The 23,369-nt window shown below is 44.5% G+C and overlaps 2 protein-coding genes across 4 annotated transcripts in view; one reads left to right on the forward strand and one right to left on the reverse strand.

The window, feature by feature from the left end:
* The window catches only part of LOC109399404 (dmX-like protein 2), a 55,961-nt gene extending 43,561 nt beyond the window's left edge, over positions 1–12,400 (forward strand). For all 3 annotated transcript variants that reach the window (XM_062859396.1, XM_062859398.1, XM_062859397.1), the window contains 6 exons: positions 128–397; positions 461–530; positions 595–669; positions 740–873; positions 10,768–10,851; positions 10,925–12,400. In XM_062859396.1, the coding sequence (XP_062715380.1) occupies positions 128–397; positions 461–530; positions 595–669; positions 740–873; positions 10,768–10,851; positions 10,925–11,125 (834 nt within the window). In that variant the 3' untranslated portion in view covers positions 11,126–12,400. The remainder of the gene's footprint in view (positions 1–127; positions 398–460; positions 531–594; positions 670–739; positions 874–10,767; positions 10,852–10,924) is intronic.
* Positions 12,401–14,748: 2,348 nt separating this feature from the next.
* Positions 14,749–17,038, reverse strand: LOC109405592 (RNA cytidine acetyltransferase; the record flags this gene model as incomplete). Its single annotated transcript, XM_029868304.2, has 4 exons — positions 14,749–14,946; positions 15,016–15,571; positions 15,883–16,396; positions 16,493–17,038. Coding segments are annotated over 4 exons (1,737 nt in total), but the record flags the coding sequence as incomplete, so codon positions are not given.
* Positions 17,039–23,369: the final 6,331 nt, after the last annotated feature.

Here is a 23,369-nt window from a genome sequence, read left to right on the forward strand (position 1 = left end):
AAAATCAGTATCCCTAGATAATTTACTAATTTAATGTCATTTTTGCTATATGGGTTGAAAGTTTAATTTACTTACTTGACCATTTTGTTTAGTAACTAAATGAACATTATTCTTCCTTCACGTTAAGGTGCTCAAACACAAGGTGGACAACATAAAGCGCATGAGCGCCCATCCGCTCATGCCACTTTATCTAACCGGAGGTCAAGACGGGTCGGTGCAGATGTGGGAATGGGGCCACCAGCAGGTAGTTTGCACGCCGCGGCCACCCGGAACGTTTGCCAAGGTCACCCGTTGTCGGTTCTCGCAGCATGGTAACAAATTCGGCATAGCCGACGGAGATGGCAAGCTGAGTTTGTGGCAAGTTGGATTAGCTAGTCAGAGCAATAGACCGTTCTTTGTAAGTTGATGGGCTGTTGAGCACAATGGGGAATTTATTTCTAATTAAGTATAACATTTTCAGACTTATTTATGCCATAATAAAGGAATCACTGATTTCGTGTTTCTCGGTTCGTGTAGTTTAGTAGCGACAGGTAATTCGGAGACTAACTGTTTATATGGAATATCGAAAATAACCAACAAAATGTATATTTGCAGCGGGCCACAGTTCGGAAAGTAAAAATGTTGCCATATGGGATACCCTCCTACCGCAGAAAAAGGCTCTTGTGTCGGGTAAGCTGTTGCTGCAAAACACCGCACTCTAGTATTTTTTTTTAATAAACACATCTATTTCTCTTCTCAGCTTTCACCTGTCACGACCAGGGTGCGTCTAGTCTAGCCTATGCTCCACAACACCAACTGTTGATTTCGGCCGGCAAAAAGGGCGATATATGCATATTCGATGTGCGACAACGTGTACTTAGGCATCGTTTCCAGGTAAATTAATTAACCAAATTCAATTAAATTGTAAACCGATGCAGACTGGATTCTGGGATCATTAAGCTCGTGTCCAACCTACACGACTAATCGATGCTTGAGGGTATCTTGTTGCTAAATGTATATGAAAGCCAAGCTGTGAGTCTATTCTGCCTCATAGAGCTACCTTATGAAATTAATTCTAATCGTTATGAAATATTCATTGGCCGTTTCATAACGTAGGCCTTATGGAAATCTTAAGCTTATTTGGTTGAGTGAATACCATTTTGAAATTTTAACAATTAATAATACACTAAAGATGCTGTACTTACGGGCTGTACGGACTGCAAAACGGTGAGTCGATAAGGAGAGCGTCCAATATAGCTCTGGTCCTCACATGTTCCTACCTCATGCTTCCACGGGTCAAGCGATGACAAAGACCGCCATAGTTGTGTGCTTAGCTGGTAGTGCAGCCTGGGCACTGTTATCCTTCTGACTTCAGCTAGATTGAGGAGGTACGATCCGAGTGTCTGTTCACCAAGGAGGTGCGGCTCAAACAGCGTCTGTTCTGGCATCCAGCGGCTGAGTAAGAAACGCTGCACCACGCCCAGCTAGATCCAAGGTGGTAGCCCCATCAGCGTGGTCGTCCCAGTGTTGGTTGGGACGTTAAACAGAACTGGCACGATGGCCCTCCGGCGAGACAGGAGTGTTGGCGTAGGCCCAATAAGCCACCCGTAAAAATCCCCATTGCGAATAACATAGGAGAAAATACGACTCGAAACAATCGGCAAAGACCCACGCGACGAAATAAGGACTACGATTGGAAACTTGGAACATGGAATTGCAAGTCACTAGGTTTCGCAGGATGTGACAGGATAATCTATGACGAACTACATCCCCGCAACTTCGACATCGTGGCGTTGCAGGAACTTTGTTGGACTGGACAGAAAGTGTGGAAAAGCGGGCATCGAGCGGCTACCTTCTACCAAAGCTGTGGCACCACCAATGAACTGGGAACAGGATTTATAGTGTTGGGCAAGATGCGACAACGTGTGATCGGGTGGCAGCCGATCAACGCAAGGATGTGCATGTTGAGAGTTAAGGGTCGTTTCTTCAACTACAGCATCATCAACGTCCACTGCCCACACGAAGGGAGACCCGATGACCAGAAAGAAGCGTTCTACGCGCAGTTAGAGCAAACATACGATGGTTGCTCGCCGCGTGACGTGAAAATCGTTGTCGGCGACATGAACGCGCAGGTAGGAAGGGAGGAAATGTACAGACCGGTAATCGGGCGAAACAACCTGCACGCCGTATCGAATGATAACGGCCAGCAATGCGTAAACTTTGCAGCCTCCCGTGGTATGGTAGTCCGAAGCACCTTCTTCCCCCGCAAAGATATCCACAAAGCCACCTGGAGATCACCCGACCATCAAACAGAAAACCAAATCGACCACGTTCTAATCGACGGTAAATTCTTCTCAGATATAACCAACGTCCGCACATACCGCAGTGCGAATATAGATTCGGATCACTTCTTAGTCGCTGTATGCATGCGCTCAAAACTTTCGACAGTTATCACCACGCGTCGAAGTCGAACGCCGCGGCTCAACATCGAGCAACTTCGTAACGTAGAAGTGGCTCAAGACTACGCGCAGCAGTTAGCAGTGGCCCTATCAACGGAAGAGCAGCTTGGCGCAGCTACACTTGAAGATGGCTGGAGGGATATCCGATCCGCCATAGGTAGTACCTCGGCTACAGCACTAGGCTTCGCGACTCCGAATCACAGAAACGACTGGTACGACGGCGAATGTGAACAGTTGAAAAACGAGAAAAATGCAGCATGGGCGAGAATGCTGCAACACCGTACGAGGGCAAATAAGGCACGTTACAAACAGGCGCGGAACAGGCAGAGCTCAGTCTTCCGGATGAAGAGCGCCAGCAGGAAGAACGAGATCGCGAAGCGATGGAAGAGCTGTACCGCGCTAAGGACACACGAAAGTTCTACGAGAAGCTGAACCGCTCGCGCAGAGGCTTCGTGCCACAAGCTGACATGTGCCGAGATAATCACGGGAATATTCTCACGAGCGAGCGTGAGTTGGTCGAGAGGTGGCGGCAGCATTACGATGAGCACCTCAATGGCGACGTTGCAAGTACCGAAGGTGGCGTGGTAACAGATCTAGGAATATGTGCACAGGACGAAAGACTTCCGGCCCCTGACCTTCAAGAGATTGAGGAGGAGGTTGGCCGGTTGAAAAACAACAAAGCCGCTGGAGCAGATCAACTACCAAGCGAGCTTCTAAAATACGGTGGAGAAGCACTGGTGAGAGCACTACACTGGGTCATTACCAAGATTTGGGAGGAGGAAGTATTACCGGAGGAATGGATGGAAGGTATCGTGTGTCCCATCTACAAAAAGGGCGACAAGTTGGATTGCGGAAACTACCGCGCGATCACACTACTGAGCGCTGCCTACAAGATACTCTCCCAAATTTTATGCCGCCGTCTATCACCGATTGCAAGAGAGTTCGTGGGGCAATATCAGGTTGGATTCATGGGTGAACGCGCTACAACGGACCAGATGTTCGCCATCCGCCAGGTGTTGCAGAAATGCCGCGAATACAACGTGCCCACACATCACTTGTTCATCGATTTCAAATCGGCGTATGATACAATTGATCGAGAACAGCTATGGCAGATTATGCACGAATACGGATTCCCGGATAAACTGATACGGTTGATCAAGGCGACGATGGATCGAGTGATGTGCGTAGTTCGAGTATCAGGGACACTCTCGAGTCCCTTCGAATCTCGTAGAGGGTTACGGCAAGGTGATGGTCTTTCGTGCTTGCTGTTCAACATTGCTTTGGAGGGTGTAATAAGAAGAGCGGGGATAAACACGAGTGGGACGATTTTCACGAAGTCCGTTCAGCTGCTTGGTTTCGCCGATGATATTGATATTATTGCTCGTAAATTTGAGACGATGGCGGAAACGTACATCCGACTAAAGAGGGAAGCCAGGCGAATCGGATTAGTCATTAATGTGTCGAAGACAAAGTACATGATGGCAAAAAGCTCCAGGGAGGAATCACCGCGCCCGCCACCCCGAATTCATATCGACGGTGATGAAATCGAGGCGGTTGAAGAATTCGTGTACTTGGGCTCACTGGTGACCGACGACAACGACACCAGCAGAGAAATTCAGAGGCGCATTGTGGCAGGAAATCGTGCTTACTTTGGACTCCGCAGAACTCTACGATCGAATAAAGTTCGCCGTAACACGAAGTTAACCATCTACAAAACGTTGATTAGACCGGTCGTCCTCTATGGGCACGAAACATGGACCCTACGTGCAGAGGACCAACGCGCCCTTGGAGTTTTCGAACGGAAGGTGTTGCGTACCATCTACGGCGGAGTGCAGATGGAAGACGGGATTTGGAGAAGGCGAATGAACCACGAGCTGCATCAGCTGCTAAGAGAACCAACCATCGTCCATACCGCGAAAATCGGGAGGTTACGGTGGGCGGGTCACGTCATCAGGATGTCGGATAGCAACCCGACTAAAATGGTTCTCGAGAGTCATCCGACCGGTACAAGAAGACGTGGAGCGCAGCGAGCTAGGTGGGTCGACCAAGTGGAGGACGATCTGCGGACCCTACGCAGAGTGCGGAACTGGAGACAAACAGCCATGGACCGAGTGGAATGGAGGCGACTACTATGTACAGCAGAGGCCACCCCGGCCTTAGCCTGACCGGTAAGGTAAGGTATGCTGCACTTATGTTTTTCATTGTTTACATTCAGTCATTTTTATTTTTTTAATCTATATCTATATAAAAATGCAGTGGCATACGTGGGACCGCGCATAACTTGCGAACGGGTGGTCCGATTTGGGTCGTCTAAGTTTTGTTCTGTTAGTTTTCACCCAAGGAAGGTTTATGAGCCATAAAACATGGACAAATCGAGAGTTTTTGAAAATCGGGTTTTCATACATTTTGAACGGGGACTTGGACTTGGCAAAGGACTTGAAACGTCAAAAAACGCAGTAGGCAAGACAAAGTTTGCCGGGTACAGCTAGTTACATATATTTTTGTCCAATTAAACCGAGCATTTTGGGGAAAATTTTAGGCCAAACACAAACATCTCCAGCTGAAATGAATGCTAGTCTAGCATAGCAAATACTTGTCAATCTGTTGTGAACTTTTAGAATTGATTAAATTAAAGAGGTTCTTACAAGCATCATAAAACTCAAACATAAAATGATTTTAGTTTTTAAAATTTAGCTATAAAAATGATATATAGTTTGATCGCAATAATTACTCATAAATAGAGTCCTAAAATTAAAGACAAAACTCTGATTTGCTTGAATAATACGATCAAATACGGTATTCTTGTCAAAACTGTAATTTTCCCGAACTCAAAAAGTTAAATAATAATGAGAAAAATGATATAGAAAACGAACCACTCGGGCAGCGGCCGGTATTTTGGGAACTCTTCGCTATAACTCAGTCAATTCCAAACCAATTGACTTGAAAAATTGTGTCAATTGGTTCAGAATTGGCTGAGTTATATGAGAAAAGTGCCCAAAATAGGACCCCTGCCGAGATGGCTCCACTTCGCTATAGTTCTAGCATAGAGAAACAAATTGTTGGTAGTTGGTTAATGGGATGATTGCTGTTTACATTTTTATTGATTGCTCCCAATTGGCGCCAGCAGTAAAAATTGCATGCAAGAACTTTTATAGCATCAGTTGGGAAGGGAAAGGAATGTTAGAGTGTGCGTTAGTTGTTGCTACTAAAGACCAAGAGCACCTCTGCATCCCCACAACCAGCACGGACTGGGGTATTTGTTAGACGGAAAGGATGAGAGATCTGAGAGCCACCGTTGCGTCGGTGATGCGATTCATGGATTGGGGATGTTCGTAAGGTAATAGGTTGTGTGGTGATTACTATGAAAGATATGCGGCACAGTTCGCTTTGGTTGCATTAACTTGTAGGCGTTATAAACACTGTGCTGTGGAAGTTGGAAGGAAGGGAAACAAATTTCTGCAGTTCGTTTCTGGTTCTAGCGATGGCTATGAACATATGAATATTTTAGGAAGAGCCGTAGAAAGAAAACTACACTTCGGTTAACGGTTAAACTAGGAATGAAAATTTTATTCAAAATCTATACTACGCCTACTGTGATGGGTTTAGGCGTTGCTGTGGGTTACAAATTTAAATTCAAATACTGCACGCCTACTGCTACTGACGACACTCCTCCTCGTGCAGATCTGGATTGACTCCTAATTGTTTCCGGAGGGTCTCCAAACGCACGCGATGTAATGGCTTGGTCAACAGGTCGGCGAGCATCTCTTCTGACGGACAGTACTGCAAATCGATTTGACGTTGTTGGTGTAGATCACGAACGAAGTAAAATCTGGTTTCGATGTGCTTCGTTTTGCGCTCCATACGGTCACTCTCAACCAATTTTATGCAGCTCTGATTGTCTTCGTACACGACAACGGGATCAGAAGATGACACTCCAACGTCCTCCAGCAAACGCTTCGTCCAGATGAGTTCCTGGCATCCTTCTGCGAGCGCGACCAATTCAGCTTCGGTAGAGCTTAAGGCCACACACGATTGCTTCCTGGAACTCCACTGAATGACGCCTCCTCCGAACATGATCAAATGCCCAGATTTCGATTTTCGATCTCGATGATCTCCGGCCCAGTCTGCATCAGCATACATCGAGAGACCGGCGGAGGTAGATCCAAGTGCTAGCTTGAAGTGACTTGTCGCTCCTAAATACCTCAGCACCCGTTTGGCTTCGTTCCAGTCTTGCTGGTTTGGACAACTGGACTTTTGCGCCAAGATGGTGGTGCTTACCGCAATATCCGGACGCGTATGTAGAGCAACGTATAGTAAACCTCCGATCAAGCTCAAATACTGGCTGTTATTCGGAAGCTGCTCCTGCTCCTCCTCCTTCAGCTGCAAGTAGCCTGGGTCGAGCGGAGTCTTTGCCGGCTTGGCATTCTCTAAGCTGAACCTTCCGAGAAGCTTCTGGATGTACGCCTGTTGGTTGAGCTTGAATCCATCCTCGCAACGTTCAACTTGCATCCCCAGGAAATGTCGGACATCGCCAAGGTTCTTGATGGCGAACTCCTCCTCAAGATGTCGCAAAATCGAACGAAACTCCTCCTCGGATTGTGTAACGACAATCATGTCATCCACGTATATGAGGATGTACGTGAATGTTCCTCCTTTCTTCCGGATGTATAGGCACGGATCGGCTTTCGATTGGACGAACCCCATCGCTTTGAATACGGAATCCACTTTCTTGTTCCATATGCGAGCGGACTGCTTGAGGCCGTATAGGCTCTTCTTCAGACGACAAACGGTGCGTTCGGTTCCGGAATGGAAACCCTCGGGTTGGCGCATATAGATGACTTCATCCAGCTCTCCATTAAGGTATGCCGTCTTGACATCCACATGCTTAACGACCCAATTGTTGCGGGCAGCGACAGTCAGCAGCACGCGAAACGTGACTTGCTTCGCCACGGGCGCGAAAACTTCGTCGTAATCGACACCAAACTTCTGCGTGAAGCCTTGTGCTACAATCCTCGCTTTATGCCGTTTGAAATTTCCTTTCTCGTCCTGTTTGGTTTTGAACAACCACTTGCAGCCCACTGCACGCTCGCCGGGTGGCAAGTCAACTAGCTCCCATGTGTTGTTTCGCATTAACTCACGATACTCTTCCTTCATTGCAGCTCTCCAGTGGTCAGCGTCTGCGGATCGCAACGCTTCGGTGAAACTGCGGGGGTCATCGCAGCCCTTGCTCACGAGACAGTTGCTGGTCGACGCTCCTTGTTGCGTTTGCTGCTGGCTCGCAGCGGGAACCGATGCGACTCGTGAAGTACCGGCGGTTGATCGATCCTGATGCTGTTCTGAAAATTGGTAGGAGGGCAGGCCTTTGTTCGGAAGATAAAAGTCATGATACTTGCCTGGGAAAACGCGCTCCCTGCCGCTGCGCCTCAACACCTGTGACTCGGGTGGATATGAAGATTTTTGCGGGGGGAGCGCAATGATTGTCACGTCACCGGATGCCTCATCCGAAAGATCGCCTTCGCTGGTGTCTGCTTGCGAAAAGTAGTTTGAAGCATCGGACTCGTCCGACTGGTCATCTTCGGACTGAACCTCTTCCGGATCGGGTCGCTCATCTGGTTCGGGCGACTGAACGACGACGACTTCACCTGGTGGTTCTTCAAAGTCAAGCTTCACAAACGTACGGACTGGTGTAGGCTTCCTAAGTGGAGCAGATGCCGGACTTGGTGACGGCACATGAGACGGCTCACTGATGAAGACGACGTCACGACATTTGAAGACCTTCCTGGACACAGGATCGTACAGGCGGTATGCCTTCGTGTCTTCGTCGAATCCTACGAGAACGGATTCCTTCGATTTGGCGTCCCATTTGCGCCGTTTTTGCTTCGGGATGTGTGCCATGACCTTGGCACCGAACACACGGATGTGCGCCAGATCCGGCTTGCGGCCACTCCAAGCTTCTTCCGGCGTTTGCTTGTGCCCCCTGGTCGGAGAACGGTTCACCAAGTATGTGGCAGCTGCCACCGCTTCGGCCCAGAATGCCTTGGGTAGATTTGCCTCAAACAGCAAACATCGAGCCCTCTCGACAATTGTCCGGTTCACGCGTTCCGCTAAACCGTTTTGTTGCGGGGTGTACTCCGTCGACGTCTGGTGCCGGATGCCCAGTTCCTTCAAGCGTTTCTGGAAAGACTTATTAATGTATTCCTTACCATTGTCCGTTCGAAGAATCTTCAGTTTGCGTCCGGTTTGACGCTCAGCTTGAGTGCGGAAATGGTCGAATGCTTGCAGAACTTCCGTCTCGGATTTCCTCTCCAAGAAATAAACGGAAATACGCCTCGTCTTATCGTCGGTAAAGGATATGTAGTACCGACTACCGCCCAACGACGACTCCTCCATGGGTCCACAGATGTCGGAATGTACTAACTCCAACACTTCGCTGGCTCGATGTCCCTTCTTCGGAAACGGTAGACGAGACTGTTTTCCCATCGCACAGATGACGCAATTTTCGCATTTTGCCTCGCTGAACTCGATGCCAGAAGCCAGTCCATCCTTCAGCTGCTTTAGTCCGCCGATGTTCAGATGTCCCATTCTTCTGTGCCACACTGCCATATCACTTGGTGTGCATGCCAGCGACGACGACGACGACTTTTTCTCATCAAATCGAAACAGGCCTTTCTCCACATCGTGGCAACCCGTTGCTATGACGACGCCTGACGGATCGATCACCTTCACACCGCTTGCAGAAAATTGCACCACGTGGCCGCGGCGAACGATTTGACTTACCGAGAGGAGGTTATTCGACATCGACGGGATGAATTTCACATCATTCACTTCTATCGGTGGGCTTTCGGGAGAGCAATTTGCATCCAGTTTCGCTAAACCGGTGGCTACGATGGTCATAGCAACATTATCCGCTGCCACAACTGTGCCGCTTGCTGCCCTGGCGTTCACCAGAAGGCTTTTATCGTTGGTGAAATGGTCCGACGCTCCTGAATCGAAATACCACGCTGTGGAATCTGCGCCGTGGTTCGTCGACAAAACTGCACTGAAAGCTGACCCTCGGTTCGCTTGACAGTCTCGGGCGATGTGTCCAAACTTCTTGCAACGTTTGCACCTGGGTCCCCTCGGCTGCTCGGCTGACTTCTCGTGTGCGCTTTGCGGTTTTCTCGCCGGCGGGCCCTTTTTGCCAACAAACGCTGTCTCGTCCCTCGTCGTCTGCACTTCCTGGAGTAATTTGGTTTTTATGCTGTCGCCGGTGATCGCCGTTCCAGAGCTTTCCAGGGCCATAATCATCGGTCTGTACTCCTCCGGCAGTCCGGCTAGCAGCAACGTTCCAACCCATTCTTCCGATATGTCGAATCCAACACCCCGGAGCTGGTGGGCAGTTGAAACGATTTGTGTTACGTACGTGTCGATGGAGTCACACGCGGCTAACGTGGTGGTGATGAGCTTCCTGAGGAGTCCTACACGCCGGGTCAGGCCGGTGTCTTCGAATGCCGCCTCAAGCTTCGCCCATACCTCGCGGGCCGTTTTTGCGTCCTTCACGTGTACGTAATTGACGGGGTCGAGTAGAAGGATTATTTTAGCACGCGCCTTCCTATCCTTACGTGCGTCCACCGCCGGGAATGTTCCGTCAGGGTTGGCTATCGGCTTCACTGCTTCCCAAAGGTCCTCGAGTTCCAAAAATGTCTCCACCGCGAATTTCCACGTGGTCCAGTTTTCCCGGCCGGCCAAACGTTCGATGCACGGTAGCGTTGACGAAATTTGAACTGCGTTCGGGTTTCCTTGTGGGTCACCGATTCCGCGGACTCCTGCGGCATTTTCCGGCGATGCCATTTTCACTTTTCTTTGATTTTTCCTACTTTTTCACCTGGCCCATAACCTTTTAGGAAGAGCCGTAGAAAGAAAACTACACTTCGGTTAACGGTTAAACTAGGAATGAAAATTTTATTCAAAATCTATACTACGCCTACTGTGATGGGTTTAGGCGTTGCTGTGGGTTACAAATTTAAATTCAAATACTGCACGCCTACTGCTACTGACGACAGAATATACATGAGTTGTATATGTTGAGCAGAGAGAAATAGAGAAAGTGGATAGAAAGATACAAAGTAGGATGAAAGGGACGGACCAGGGATTGAACCCATGACCTTCTGCATACGAATCAGAAGCGGTAGCCACTAGACCACCAAGCCCGTCATGTTGTGGTTTAAACTAAAAATCTAGATAATCCCTTAGGAGCCTATCGCACACCACCAGACATCAACTAAATCTCCCATAGAAAATATATTTTTTTTTCTCTTCGGTTAATTCTACGATATTACAACATTTTCAGGCTCATGAAAATCCAATCAAATGTCTAGCTATTGATCCACACGAGGAACATTTTGTAACTGGATCAGCTGACGGTGATATAAAGGTATGAGCATTGTTCGAGCTAGTGAAGGGCTATCCGATATGCATTTCAACACATTTTATGACAATAATTTTAGGTCTGGGGCCTGACGGTCCACACGCTGCTGTACAGTTTCATCGGTGAGCACGCCCGTAGCAGCTTCTTCAAGCACATTGGCCAAGGTGTGACGCAGTTGCAGATCGACCAGGGTGGTCGCCTTTTCTCCTGTGGTGCTGATGGTTCCATGAAGGTTCGGCTCCTGCCGGATCGGGAATCAATTGTCCATTCGCTGTATTAGTTTACTAGTCTAGTAAAGTCTGGTGGAACAGAGGATTGCTGATAACATAACAGATTGAAACTGATACTATACAGGACGTTGCGATAAGGTATATATATAACAAAAAATAACTACATCGTGTTTAAAGTTTAGGAAGCGAGAACTCTCCTTGTAAGTGTTATTGTATTTGTAATAAACGATGAGAATCAACTTCATATATGCATATTTATACAAAATAAAAAGCATCGAGTATTGAAAAATTTTATCCGTGCAAATTCCAACATATTTTGAACACAATGAGAGTCTACTCCAGCAGTTGTTTTCATCTAAATTGTTATCAAACGAATCTACCTACCACGAAACTTTCAAGTTACACCTTATTATTGTTCGTGCTCTTTAAACCTATCGCTGTTGAAAAGTACTGATGAAGCATCAAATAATCTTACATCGGAAAAAAAATAATCATTCTTACCGCTGACAATACCCAGATTAAGATGTATTACATATTATTGAATAAAGGAAAATACCAAAAAGTGAATAGAAAAAAGAAAAATAGGAATATATACTGAAGCAAGTAAAATAACATAGTGGAATGCAAGCGTTTATCTAGGGAAGATACGCAATAAAAAGTAGTTAACTATACGATGATACTCTGAACAGAAAGGAAGCCAACCCTTCTCATATAGTTAACGCTTGTTTAAGATAACATCGATATTGTTGTTTTGTTTCTTAATATTCGCATTACATAAAGTAAACCATTTGGGTGATAAGCTGATTTCTTACTTTAGTTTATTCATTGCAGTGCTTGCTTCGCGTTTACACCTTGCTGGCTTGTGTGCTAAATATTTCATACATTTAAAATTTATCTCGTTGGCTTAACTTAACACTATAATCAAAATCATTTTATTGCTGAACTGTTGCTGATGTATGATGGAAGGTGAACCAAACAACCCCCCGCAAGTATTCAAATCTAATACGACACAATCACACGCTGCACCTAAAATACAGTTTAGCATCATATTAAAAACACTTAAAGTACACCATACACTTGTATTGAAGCAACTAAAACTGTTATATACAAAATCCACCTATTTACAATATAAAAAAAAACTATGTATAACTGCTAGCGATATAACAAACAAAATATACTAACGAAAGCATTATTTGGGAGTCGAAGAAACATGTGAGAGTCACGTCAAGGAGTATGTGCAAAATAGTTAAAAACAACAAACGAATAATGCGAAAAGTAAAACTTAGGGAATTTTTATTTATTTATGAATAAATGTTTATCGTTGATATGGCTCGATTATTTCAGAAAGAACATCCCACTAGTCGCTGTCTGAAACAGCAACTAGATGCAACGGCACAAGTGGTGAGGGGTGTCAACAAGTGACGACCAATGTTTCAAAGCCGCCAGAAATCGAATGGAAGTGGCCGGTATCCAGTCATTAGTGGCCGAAGGAATGAATCCTTCGCAACATGAAGCGTCAGCACAAAGAGAGTGTGATATGCGGAGGTTTTATGCAACTCTCGGTAGTGGTGCATGGTACAAAACTGCGCAAGTGCCCGCCATGTGCCCGCAATGACTGGGAAGGAAATGTACTGAAAGAGCTATGGTGACAACCAACCAAGTGGAAGAAGTACTTTGGAGATTTTTTGAATGATAACTTTGAAGTTGTACCCAAGGACAAAGTTAACGTGGTTGATGACAGTCAAGCAGTTAGTGGAACCACCGAAAATGGATGGAGTTAAGGCTCAAGCATTCGTCATCGTTTTTCGGAAATAGAAAAGCAGTTTTTTCGTTGCGAATCAAAACAATGACCACGAAAATGTATTCACTGTATTGCATTCCTCATGTGGAATGCAGTGAATCCATTTTCGTTGCAAAATTGTTTGATTTGAATGAAAAAACTGCTTTCAAATGTTTGATGATGACGATGATTTCAATGACGAATGCTTCAACGTTAAGGAAGCCCTCAAGAAGCTCAACAACAACAAGGATGCTGCAACGTAGAAGATTCCATTCGAACTTCTGAAGCCCGTGAGGTGCACCAGAGTCTTATAAAGATATGGGACGATGAAGAATTGCTTACCAGCATGCGGAATGGCCTTGCATGCCTATTAGGCATTGCCTAATCTGCAAGAAAGGGCACAGAGTGTGCTAATAGCAGAGAGATTACCCTTCTAAATTCAACGTACAAGATGCTGTCGCGTGTCCTGTTCAACTGAGTGCTTTGCCGGCGAATACCAGGCTAGTTTTTGCGAGAGCTGATCAACGACGGATTAGATGCGGATGCGTCCGATAAACGACGGAGCATGCGGATGATTTTAGACAAATTCCGGGAGTACAAATTTCATCAACTGCTTTTGTCGCCAACAGTACCACCAGGTAAGCATTTTTGCTCGGGTATCGTTGGCGTCCCGACGTCGCACGTGGTTGCCATGCCAACGGGGTGCAACCCATCGCAGCGATCGCAGCAAGCGGCGATTCAAATTTAAATATGTGAAAATTTTCCACCTGCGAGCACGCGTGCAACTGAACGCTCTGAATTGAAAAATCAAATAATTAATGTAAATCTAGACCTAAATTAGTGAATAAATCTTAAATTATAGTTAAAACTAGTGTGTTATTTTCAATTAAACATAAGTGACTTTGGCGCAATAGCTAGGAGAAAGGTGAGTGTGACCGAGGCCCCCGTATAGTGGCCTTTCGGGACTGCCAGCTGAATTTTATATTGGCCCTTCTTCCCCGGCAGGTGAGTGTGACCGAGGCCCCCGTATAGTGGCCTTTCGGGACTGCCAGCTGAATTTTATATTGGCCCTTCTTCCCCGGCAGGTGAGTGTGACCGAGGCCCCTGTATAGTGGCCTTTCGGGACTGCCAGCTGAATTTTATAGCTTTGATTTTAAAGTAGATTAAACGATGCTATCGAGATCGATTATAGAGCAGTGAAAGAAGCTTGGGTAAGGAAAAGTTTGTCGATAAACTCGAATAAGGCGAAGTACATGATTGCGGGTAGAGACAGAGGCAAGCCAAGTGGTGTCTGTGATGAGGTGTTTATTGGTAGGAATGAGTTTAACCATGACGTTTCTCGTGAAGTGATGAGGCGTATTGCATCTGCTGATAGACTTTTTACGGTCTGCGCTGCCTATGATCGCCTAACTGTCCCATATGAATAGGAAAACCAGCAAATATCGGAATGACATGCGATCATGAGCAGTGCGTTACCAGCTAAGGTCCCACAATTTGCGAATGCAAAGAAAATTGGCTGATTCTTTCCGTGACCCTTCACGGTCACCAGACGTGGACTTTAAAACAGAAAGGTCGAAAAGCATTCGGAGTTTTTGATTGCTAGGTGCTGCGGATAAATCTCGGTGGGAAACTAGGAAATGATATGTGGCGCAGACGCATGAATCACGAGTTGTATCAAGCAGACAAATTATGACCGACATGAAGATATACTCGCCCAGCAAAAGCAAAACAAAAATCCATTTAAGAAATGGGTGCCCTGGAACCAGACATCTTTAGCATGGTCTTTCTGAACACCCGCGGTCCTGCCGCTTCAACAGGGGATCACATTATCTAAAATGCCCTAAATCGTTTGAGATTCATGATGTGACATCTTAACAAAAAATGGAAACACTATGTAATATACTATCTTTATTCAACATTATCTTTGTAAAATCATATTACAAAACGTTGACTTCAGATGTCCCGACGTTCTACTTATTTTTTCGGAACTTCTGTTTCTTCCCGAAATCATGCTTTGACTTCTTCTTTTTGAAAGAATGTTCATTTTCCTCGTAAGACATATCATTATCTTCTCCAAGGCGCTTCTCGCCGCTAAAAAGAAAAGAGAAGAATCATTAGAAAATTTTGTAAATTTCTCCACATTTCAAACTAAGTAGGTACCTCTTAATCGACACAATCGAAGACTTGTTTTTCGCCAGCGCATTTTTCCACTCATCGTCCGTACCCTTGATTACGTACTGATCGAGGTTTTCCTTCTTCAACCGAGCCAGCTCTTTCTTTTGCTTCTTCTCGAGCTTTCGGACGTCGTCCGCCAGATCCTCGTTGATGGATTTGTCGAGTGCCACCAGATTTTCTCCCGTGTTCAGCTGACTCTCGTTCACCATGGTGCTCTCGATGGTACGCTCCAGCACGGAGTCGACATACTTCGTAAGCTTTTTCAAGCAGTCATAGAACTTGGCCAGCACTTGGTTGTTGGGCATGTTGAACTCTTCCGACAGCTTTTCGATGGTTTTGTGCTGTAGGCCCGTTCCCAGGAGGATGGCTTTCTGGAGCGAATCTATGTTGGCGCTGGCCATTTTCGATTGGAAGTAGAGAAGGGCCAAATCCGACGTTAGATCCATGATCAGCTTGTACTCGACCTGGTTGCGGGCGTACATTTCCAAGCGTTGGATATCGTGAGGCAGGAAGTATTCGTCGATCGTTTTTTGTGTCAATTCTGTGGAGAATTCAACTGGGATTAGTTAAGTGAATGCGAAGCCCACCGTCCATCATCATGACGGAAACACTTGCTATTGAACAAGGATGGGAAATGTCACAAAAAATGTCATTTTGTTATTTGTTAATTTCACTGCATCTAGTAAGAAATGTAAATCAACAACAGCATTGATTATCCACATCTAATCAGCATTATGGATTGGTGAAACAGAAATTTACACCAAAAGTGGTGTAAATAAAAAAATTTCATGACATTTTTTTTTCAAATTTCGCGACATTTTCCATCCCTGCTACTGAGCAAAAGTATCTTACCTTTTCCTTCAATTTTCACCGCACGGTTGTCAAGTAGCGAAAGCGACATTCCAGTGTTGAACTTGCTGAATGCCTTTCCTAGCAGTTTCAGAATTCTTCTCCGGAAATCAATGAAATATTCTTTCAGCCAGTCACTGCTTTCCACCTTTTCCAAGCTGGTGCTGATGGGCGACAGCATAATGCACGAATGCTCTCCGGTTAAATCGTTTTCCTTCTGGCTCAGATAAACCGGAACAAACTTTTGACTTTTCCAAAACCGCAACAAATCATTTGTCAAGCCAAACGATGTGCCCAGGTAATCCAGATGCTCCGGTCGACGTTCGGACAACCGTTTCAGCAGTGTGGGCACTTTTTTGCGAGGTTCAATTACCTCCTTCAAAAGTCCAACGTCTTCATCGTCGATTGTTTGGATTCCGTTGTCCAGATCGTCATCCTCCAGGTCGTTGGAGAGGGATGTGAAATTACCTTCGTAGTAATTTCTAAGCTGCTTCAGAGCCCGCTTGCCGTATCCCATCTGAAAAGAAAGTAATGGTGTAGATAATGCATCAGAGTTACAACTTCTGATTCTTGTTCATGTGTAATGTTTCGGAAACCGAACTTTACTACTCACCCGTTGATAGTTGGGATGTGTGGCAATTCGCACGATCCGGGCTCCGCTGAGCTTGGGAAATTGCTGATCACCGTACTGCTCGGCAATGTTCCATGGGATCAGATCGCCCGCGCTCTTCATCCCGCGAGCCAACGAGTTTTGAATCGACTGTGAGGATATTTGTCCTTCCAGGCACACTTGAATCACCACCAGAATTTCCGGTAGCTGATCTTTCTTGGTAATCGGACCCAGTAGGCAAAACAGGTGATGAGCTGGAGCGTCGCTCATCATTTGCAAATCGTTGGGGCTGTTCTTGTAATGAGACGAGACACAAATGGATACCACCCGTTGAAGGAACGCTTCTGCTGCCCGATGGTATGAAAAGAGCGCATCCCGGTCAATGTAGTACAGCTCACAGGCTTCCGGTGTGGGACAACCGGAGTTGAGGTTTGGAACCACTGTAGCGTCAAGGCAGAGAAGGGATGTGAGCCACGATTCCACGGCATCATGCGGGTTGTAACGAATTGATTCCTCGAGTTTTATCTTGAAGGACAGAAACAGGTGAATTAATTAATGAATTAATTCAGCAAAAGCTGAATAGATTAACTATGCTGTTTATCTCATTCTAGTTTTAAAACTATTTCTATTAATTGAAAAACCAAACGATTTAGCAATACCCAGCATTTTGAAACAATTTTCTTAAGAGATATTTTGACCAAAAAGCGTTCGGCGTCTGGAGATCCAAAATGGCAAACGTTGTACTTCCGCAATTTATCTAGGATTTGTTGCAGAGTAAACATTGGATCAGTGGTTGATCGGCCCTCTTGAAAACCAGCCTGGTATTTGCCAACGAAGGGCTCCTGTAATGGTCTCTATCTGTTGAACTGAATACGTTACATAATTTTGTACGCCGAGTTAAGGGGTGTTATTACTCGATAGTTGGCGCACGCCAGTCTGTGTCTCTTTTCGTTAAGAGGCCAAATGGGCCCTCCAACCAGCTAGCAGGTAGTTTTTCTTTCCATATATTCAACATCATAATCATAAGTATTTCGTGCAGCTGGTCACTACTACGTTTAAAAAAATTAGCCAAGAGTTCGTAGTATGTGGCCAATTCTTCAACTTCAGCAATCAGCATAATAAACGTACACAATTCACAATCCGGAAGCACTGATGATCACAAGGACGCATTTTACGCGCAGCTCAAACGCGAGTACGACCGCTGCCCAAGCAACGACGTCAAGATATCATAGGAGATTTAAACGCTCATTGAACTCGCCGCTTCCAACAACATGGCCATACGTAGCACCTTTTTCCAACACAGCCTCCCTCATCGTTACACCTGGAGATCACCACAGCAGACGGAATCTCAAATCGACCACGTTCTGATTGACGGACGGCACTTCTCCGACATTATCGACGTCAGGACCTATCGTGGCGCCAATATCGACTCCGACCACCATCTAGTGATGGTCAAACTGCGCCCAAAACTCTCCGTCATTTAACAATGTACGGTACCGGCGACCGCCGCGGTACAACCTAGAGCGACTCAAACAATCGGATGTCGCTTAAGCATACGCGCAGAATTTCGAGGCCGTGTTGCCAGACGAGGGCGAGCTCGAAAAGGTCCCTCTAGAGGACTGCTGGAGTACAGTGAAAGCAGCCATCAACGACGTAGCCGAGAGAACCATCGGGAACGTGGAACGGAATTGACGGAACGAATGGTTCGGCGAAGAGTGCAGAACAATTTTGGAAGAGGAGTACGCAGCGCGGGCGGTAATGCTGCAGCAAGAGACTCGACAGAACGTGGAACGTTACAAACAGAAGCGGAAACAGCAGACCCGTCTTTTTCGAGAGAAAAAGCGCCGCCTGCCAAAAGCGGAGTGCGAAGAAATGAAACCAAACACGCATCGGCAGCTGAAGTCGGGCCTACTACGGGCTCCAGAAGAAGCTGTGGTCTAAAAAGATTCACCCACGCACTAAATGCACCAAGTACAAAACGCTAATAAGACCGGTGGTCCTCTACGGACACGAGACTTGGACCATGCTGGAGGAGGACCTGCAAGCACTCGGAGTTTTTGAGCGACGCGTGCTAAGGACGATCTTCGGCGGTGTGCAAGAGAACGGTGTGTGGCGGAGAAGGATGAGCCACGAGCTCGCTGCACTTTACGGCGAACCCAGCATCCAGAAGGTGGCCAAAGCCGGAAGGATACGGTGGGCAGGGCATGTTGCAAGATTGGCGGATAACAACCCTGCAAAGCTGGTGTTTCCTACTGATCCGGTTGGCACAAGAAGGTGTGGAGCGCAAAGAGTAGATGGTAGATGTTGTAGTTGAAGGAAGTGTTGGCAATAGAAGTCGCTGCCCTGAATACACGTTCTCCAAATATAGGGCACCACCAAATATACTGTATTAACAATATAGGTCACTTCGTGTTTTCACATATAACGACATGGAGACGCCGTTTACGAATGATTACAGCACCACCTGTTGTCATAAAAAATCAATAATTGTATTTTGATCAATTTTAGTTTACCGTGCAAGGTGACATTTCACGAAAAAAGATGTTAGGGGTGTCCAAGTTTTTTGTTCCCAAATAATCGATTTACAATATAGATACACAAACAAAATATTATTTCATTAGATGACATCTGCGAATATATCTGTAGAAGAATTTGAATGCTCCTTCATTGTAACGTCACCGAAATCGTTCAACTTCGGAATTTAAAATTTTCACAATAAAAAATTAACTTATATTTTGCCCTGGTGGTTGCTCTTTTCCTTTGACAATGGCTTTTAGTATCATCTCTCTTAATGTCCACGCTGACATACATACATCGGATTGGATAGCTTACAAAAAATCCGGAAGATCACCAACCAAGTGCACATCAAATTTCTTGTGACATAGAGCAAGACATTGCAGCCAAGGGTGCACAAGCTAATGGACCGATGCACGAACTTAATAATTTCAACGTTTGAGCGGCGTTCTTACAAAAAATGAGCTTCGGGATCGGACCTGAGAGTGGAACCCGTCAAATTTAATTTCGAATAAGTTCGTTGTACTTCCGAAGTGAACTGTGAGTTTATTCGAATACTGATTGTTTTATTCCGGACTAATCGGTTTGCTTTGTTGTTGGATGTGTGAACATTGTGCTGTCAAAAATTGCACATTTACACGATCGTCGCGAAATCCTTGCAAAGCTCAATATTTTAAATATACAGTCATGGGCTTCTGGGTGAACTTCAGGTAGCCTGCGGCTCAGTTAGCAGCGGTTAGAAACGGATAAATGCGGATTTTCCGATTAGAAAAGGATATGTCATTCCCCTTGATTTTCTTCTTGGTTTTTTTTTTTCAGTGATTCATTCAGGACCTTTTTTTAAAATTCATCCAGGAGAGCCTTCAGAGAATGAATTTAATTTTTTTTTTCCTGAAATTTCTCCGGAGGTTCCTTCGAGGGACCCCCAGGAGTTCCTACTGAAATTACACCAGCAATTTCTTCTGATGTTCCTTCAAGTATTAATTCTAGGAATCCTCAAGAATTCTCTTCTAGGATTCGTCAAGAAGTTCCTTATAGGATTTCTTTATATGAGTTTCTTGGAGTCTTTCTTGGATTCCTGCAGAAGCTTCATCAACGATTCCCTCAGGAGTTTTTTTACGAATACCTCCCGGAGTTACTTCTGGAATTCCTCCAAAATTTTCCAAGAACGACCAGAAGTTGTTTCAGGGATTTATCCAAGAGTTCCTTTAAAAAAATCCTCTTTCTGGGAATATCAACCGGGATTTATACTAGTATTTTTACAAAAGTTCCTTCTGGAATTCACTCCAGAATTCAGGATTTTTCAAGGAGTTTCTTTTGAAATTCCGGAGCAATACCGAAATGACTCTGTAAATATCCAACGCGATTTTTTATGAACAATTTAATTAATATTTTACGAGGGATTTTTCCAGGATTCCTTCAGAAGTTTCCTCTTGGAAGTATAAGAAATCCTCCAGGAATTATATTTGTGATTCCTTCCAAGATTTCTATTAATTTGGAATGTCTTCAGAAGTACTTTTTCCGGGGTTCTCAGAAGCAATAAGTGAATACTACCCGCATAAACGATAACCATAAGATTTGCTTAACCACCCATTCGGGATACAATTCGAACAGTATGTGGTATTGTTGAACCATCTACATTACGGTCCGCTTATTGGGTTGGTTTATTAGGGTAGATGTGTAGTAATGAGTTGTTTTTTTTTTTTATGCTAAACTCTCCGTTTCTGCATTGAAACGGTGCAAACTCATGGGTAATAGGGCACTGCATGAAATTCGCGCCTTCTCTTTCACTCTTACAGAAATTTTGTAAAAAACAAGGCCAAGAAACGTCAAAATCCCATACAAAATCAAAACAATGCAGTGCCCTGATTCCTAGCCTAGTTTGATGCTGCTTGAGTAAAACTTTGGGGAACTATGTTGATGAAGTTGCAATAAATGAGAATACAGCAACCAAACAGCAACACAGTTGCCCAAAGTTTTGCTCAAACAGCATCAAATCACTGTTCATAAACTACGTAGACTCAATTTTGGCAATCTCAGAACCCCCCTAGTTTTTTATGGACAGGCCCTCAGTCAAGCAGCCATAAAACCTGTGCTTTTATGTTACCATTGTTGCAGTTACCATTTTATCGCAGTTACGGAGAATTTACTTTATCATTATACAAAAATTCAGCTTATTACTACAAATCTAGTACTCCACTGATTGCGTTTTGTTCATGGAGATATGTAATCCCAGAAGGAACTTTTGGAAAAAAAAACAGAACGGACATCTGGAGGATTTTTCACAAAACTGCTGGAGAAATTTGATAAAAAAAATGGAGGAGGAACGCTGGAACGCTTTCCCTAAGCAATCCCGAAAGGAGTTTTTTTTTGCAATTCTTAAAGGGATCCCACAAGAAAGTTCTTTTGTAATTTCGGGAGAAAATACCGTTCATAACTCGCTAACGGAAAGTTCGATTTGGGTCGTCTGCTAGGTCATCTGTGTGTTAGTCTGTTATGAACGTTCAGTTCAAATTTACTTCGCATGTCGCGCATGTCGCGACGTCGATTTGGTGCTGCGACGATAATATACGCCGAAAATTGTTCAAGAAGAGAGAATTAAATTTGTTCTAATTTGTGTAGTTGAAAAAAAAAACCGATTAATGTTAATCGATTATCTCAGAAGAAATGGGCATCCCCACCATGCAATGACAGTTCGACAGAATAAACGTCATTCGGATAGCGCATGCATTCAGTGTGTAGTAGTACCTCTTCTGACGCTTGGTGGCGCCACATTCACTAAAAAGGTGTCGCCAAAAAATCGTAAGAGTGACCTATATTGTTAACCCTCTAATACCCAAATTTTTGATTTTGATCTAAATATCATTTTTCGTCATCTAAAATCGATTTGAACATGTTTTGGAAGATGATTCTTTTTAATTCCCGATTTCGTGAATTTCAGTTTTTGATTTTTCTAATTTTTATTTTTCAACATCTCCAAAGTTTTATATTTTTCCTGGAAGCCTATTTGGGGTACGGATTTTTTGAGATGAAAACATTTTGAGATATTATGATTGTTGTTGAAATATTTTTATTTTAATTTTTTTTCATAGAAAATTTTATTTTCCGTGTAATTATAAGGAAAATAATTTTAGAGTGTATTCGATTCCCTTAAACTATAAAACTAGGATAGAATGATTTGGGAAAAATTTAAAATATGTTAATTGCAGTGATTAAATGCAAAATAAACAATGACTTCTAGAAGGTGACTATAACATCAATTTTTCAATGATTTTTAAAAAATGTAAATACGCTTTAAAATACCCCAAAAACCATTTTGAGATATACAAAACAGTCCTTACTATCAGCCAAAAATATAAAAATTTTGATTTTCCACGAAACAAAAATTACAAAAATGCTCAAACTATACCCCGTCTAAAGGCGGTATTGGGTATTAGAGGGTTAATATAGTATATTTGACACCACACCTCCTGAATCGCAACTACATTCACTCCAACCGTCTGCAGTTCATGAGTTGAAGACTCATTCATTTGAAGCCCAAACATTTCATGTAACGAGATGGTATTCCGATGAAACTAACCAGGCTGATACGTGCAAATGCAAAAATGGATGGGTCGAAATCAAGTACATATTCGGATAGCAAATAAAGTCTTTGTTTCATTTGTGACCTTGAATGATTTAAGTAGATCAGCACTAAAAAATGTATTGATCTGGTGTGATTAAGCTATAAGTTGTTATGTAAAAGATACACGTGCAATGTGTACTTTTGCTTATGAGTTTAAGGAGAAACTTCAGCGAAAACGAATATGGCTGCCACAATGGCCGACTTGGACCCCTACTCACGTTTTCAAGAGCACCAATCTTTTAAATTCGTAAACAAATGCGCTCGATTTGGGAAAGTAGCCCCTTTTTGCTAGTGAGCAAAGCCAGAACAAACAAGTGCGGCTTGGTTCGATGCTTCATTCGTCAGATTTGTGCCTCTAAAGTTTGTATGCAAAACTACAGTGGGATCTCTTGATGTTTCACCTTAAGCGTGTAGGAGTGCAGCGAAGAAAGCATTCGCCTCTCTGAAGAGGGGGAAAACGAGAATAGACCTGAAAATAAGCTCGACCAAGACGAAGTACGTGATTAGGGGGTATCAGCCTGATTAGGGTAGGGACAGAGACAGGCCTAGTGTTGTTTGTGCTGAGGTAGTAATTGCCGGAACCATGTTTGAACTTGGCGAAGAATAAATTTCTTACGCAATTACCGATACACTTCCTGGTGGAAAGTCCTGGGCGAATTCCGACTGAAATTTTCTTCTGAAAGACATGTCATTGAATAACTTTAACCAATTCCTTAAATAGTTTTAAAAATGGGATTGCGA

The sequence above is a fragment of the Aedes albopictus genome, chromosome 3 (genome assembly GCF_035046485.1).
Source record: "Aedes albopictus strain Foshan chromosome 3, AalbF5, whole genome shotgun sequence".
NCBI lineage: Eukaryota > Metazoa > Arthropoda > Insecta > Diptera > Culicidae > Aedes > Aedes albopictus.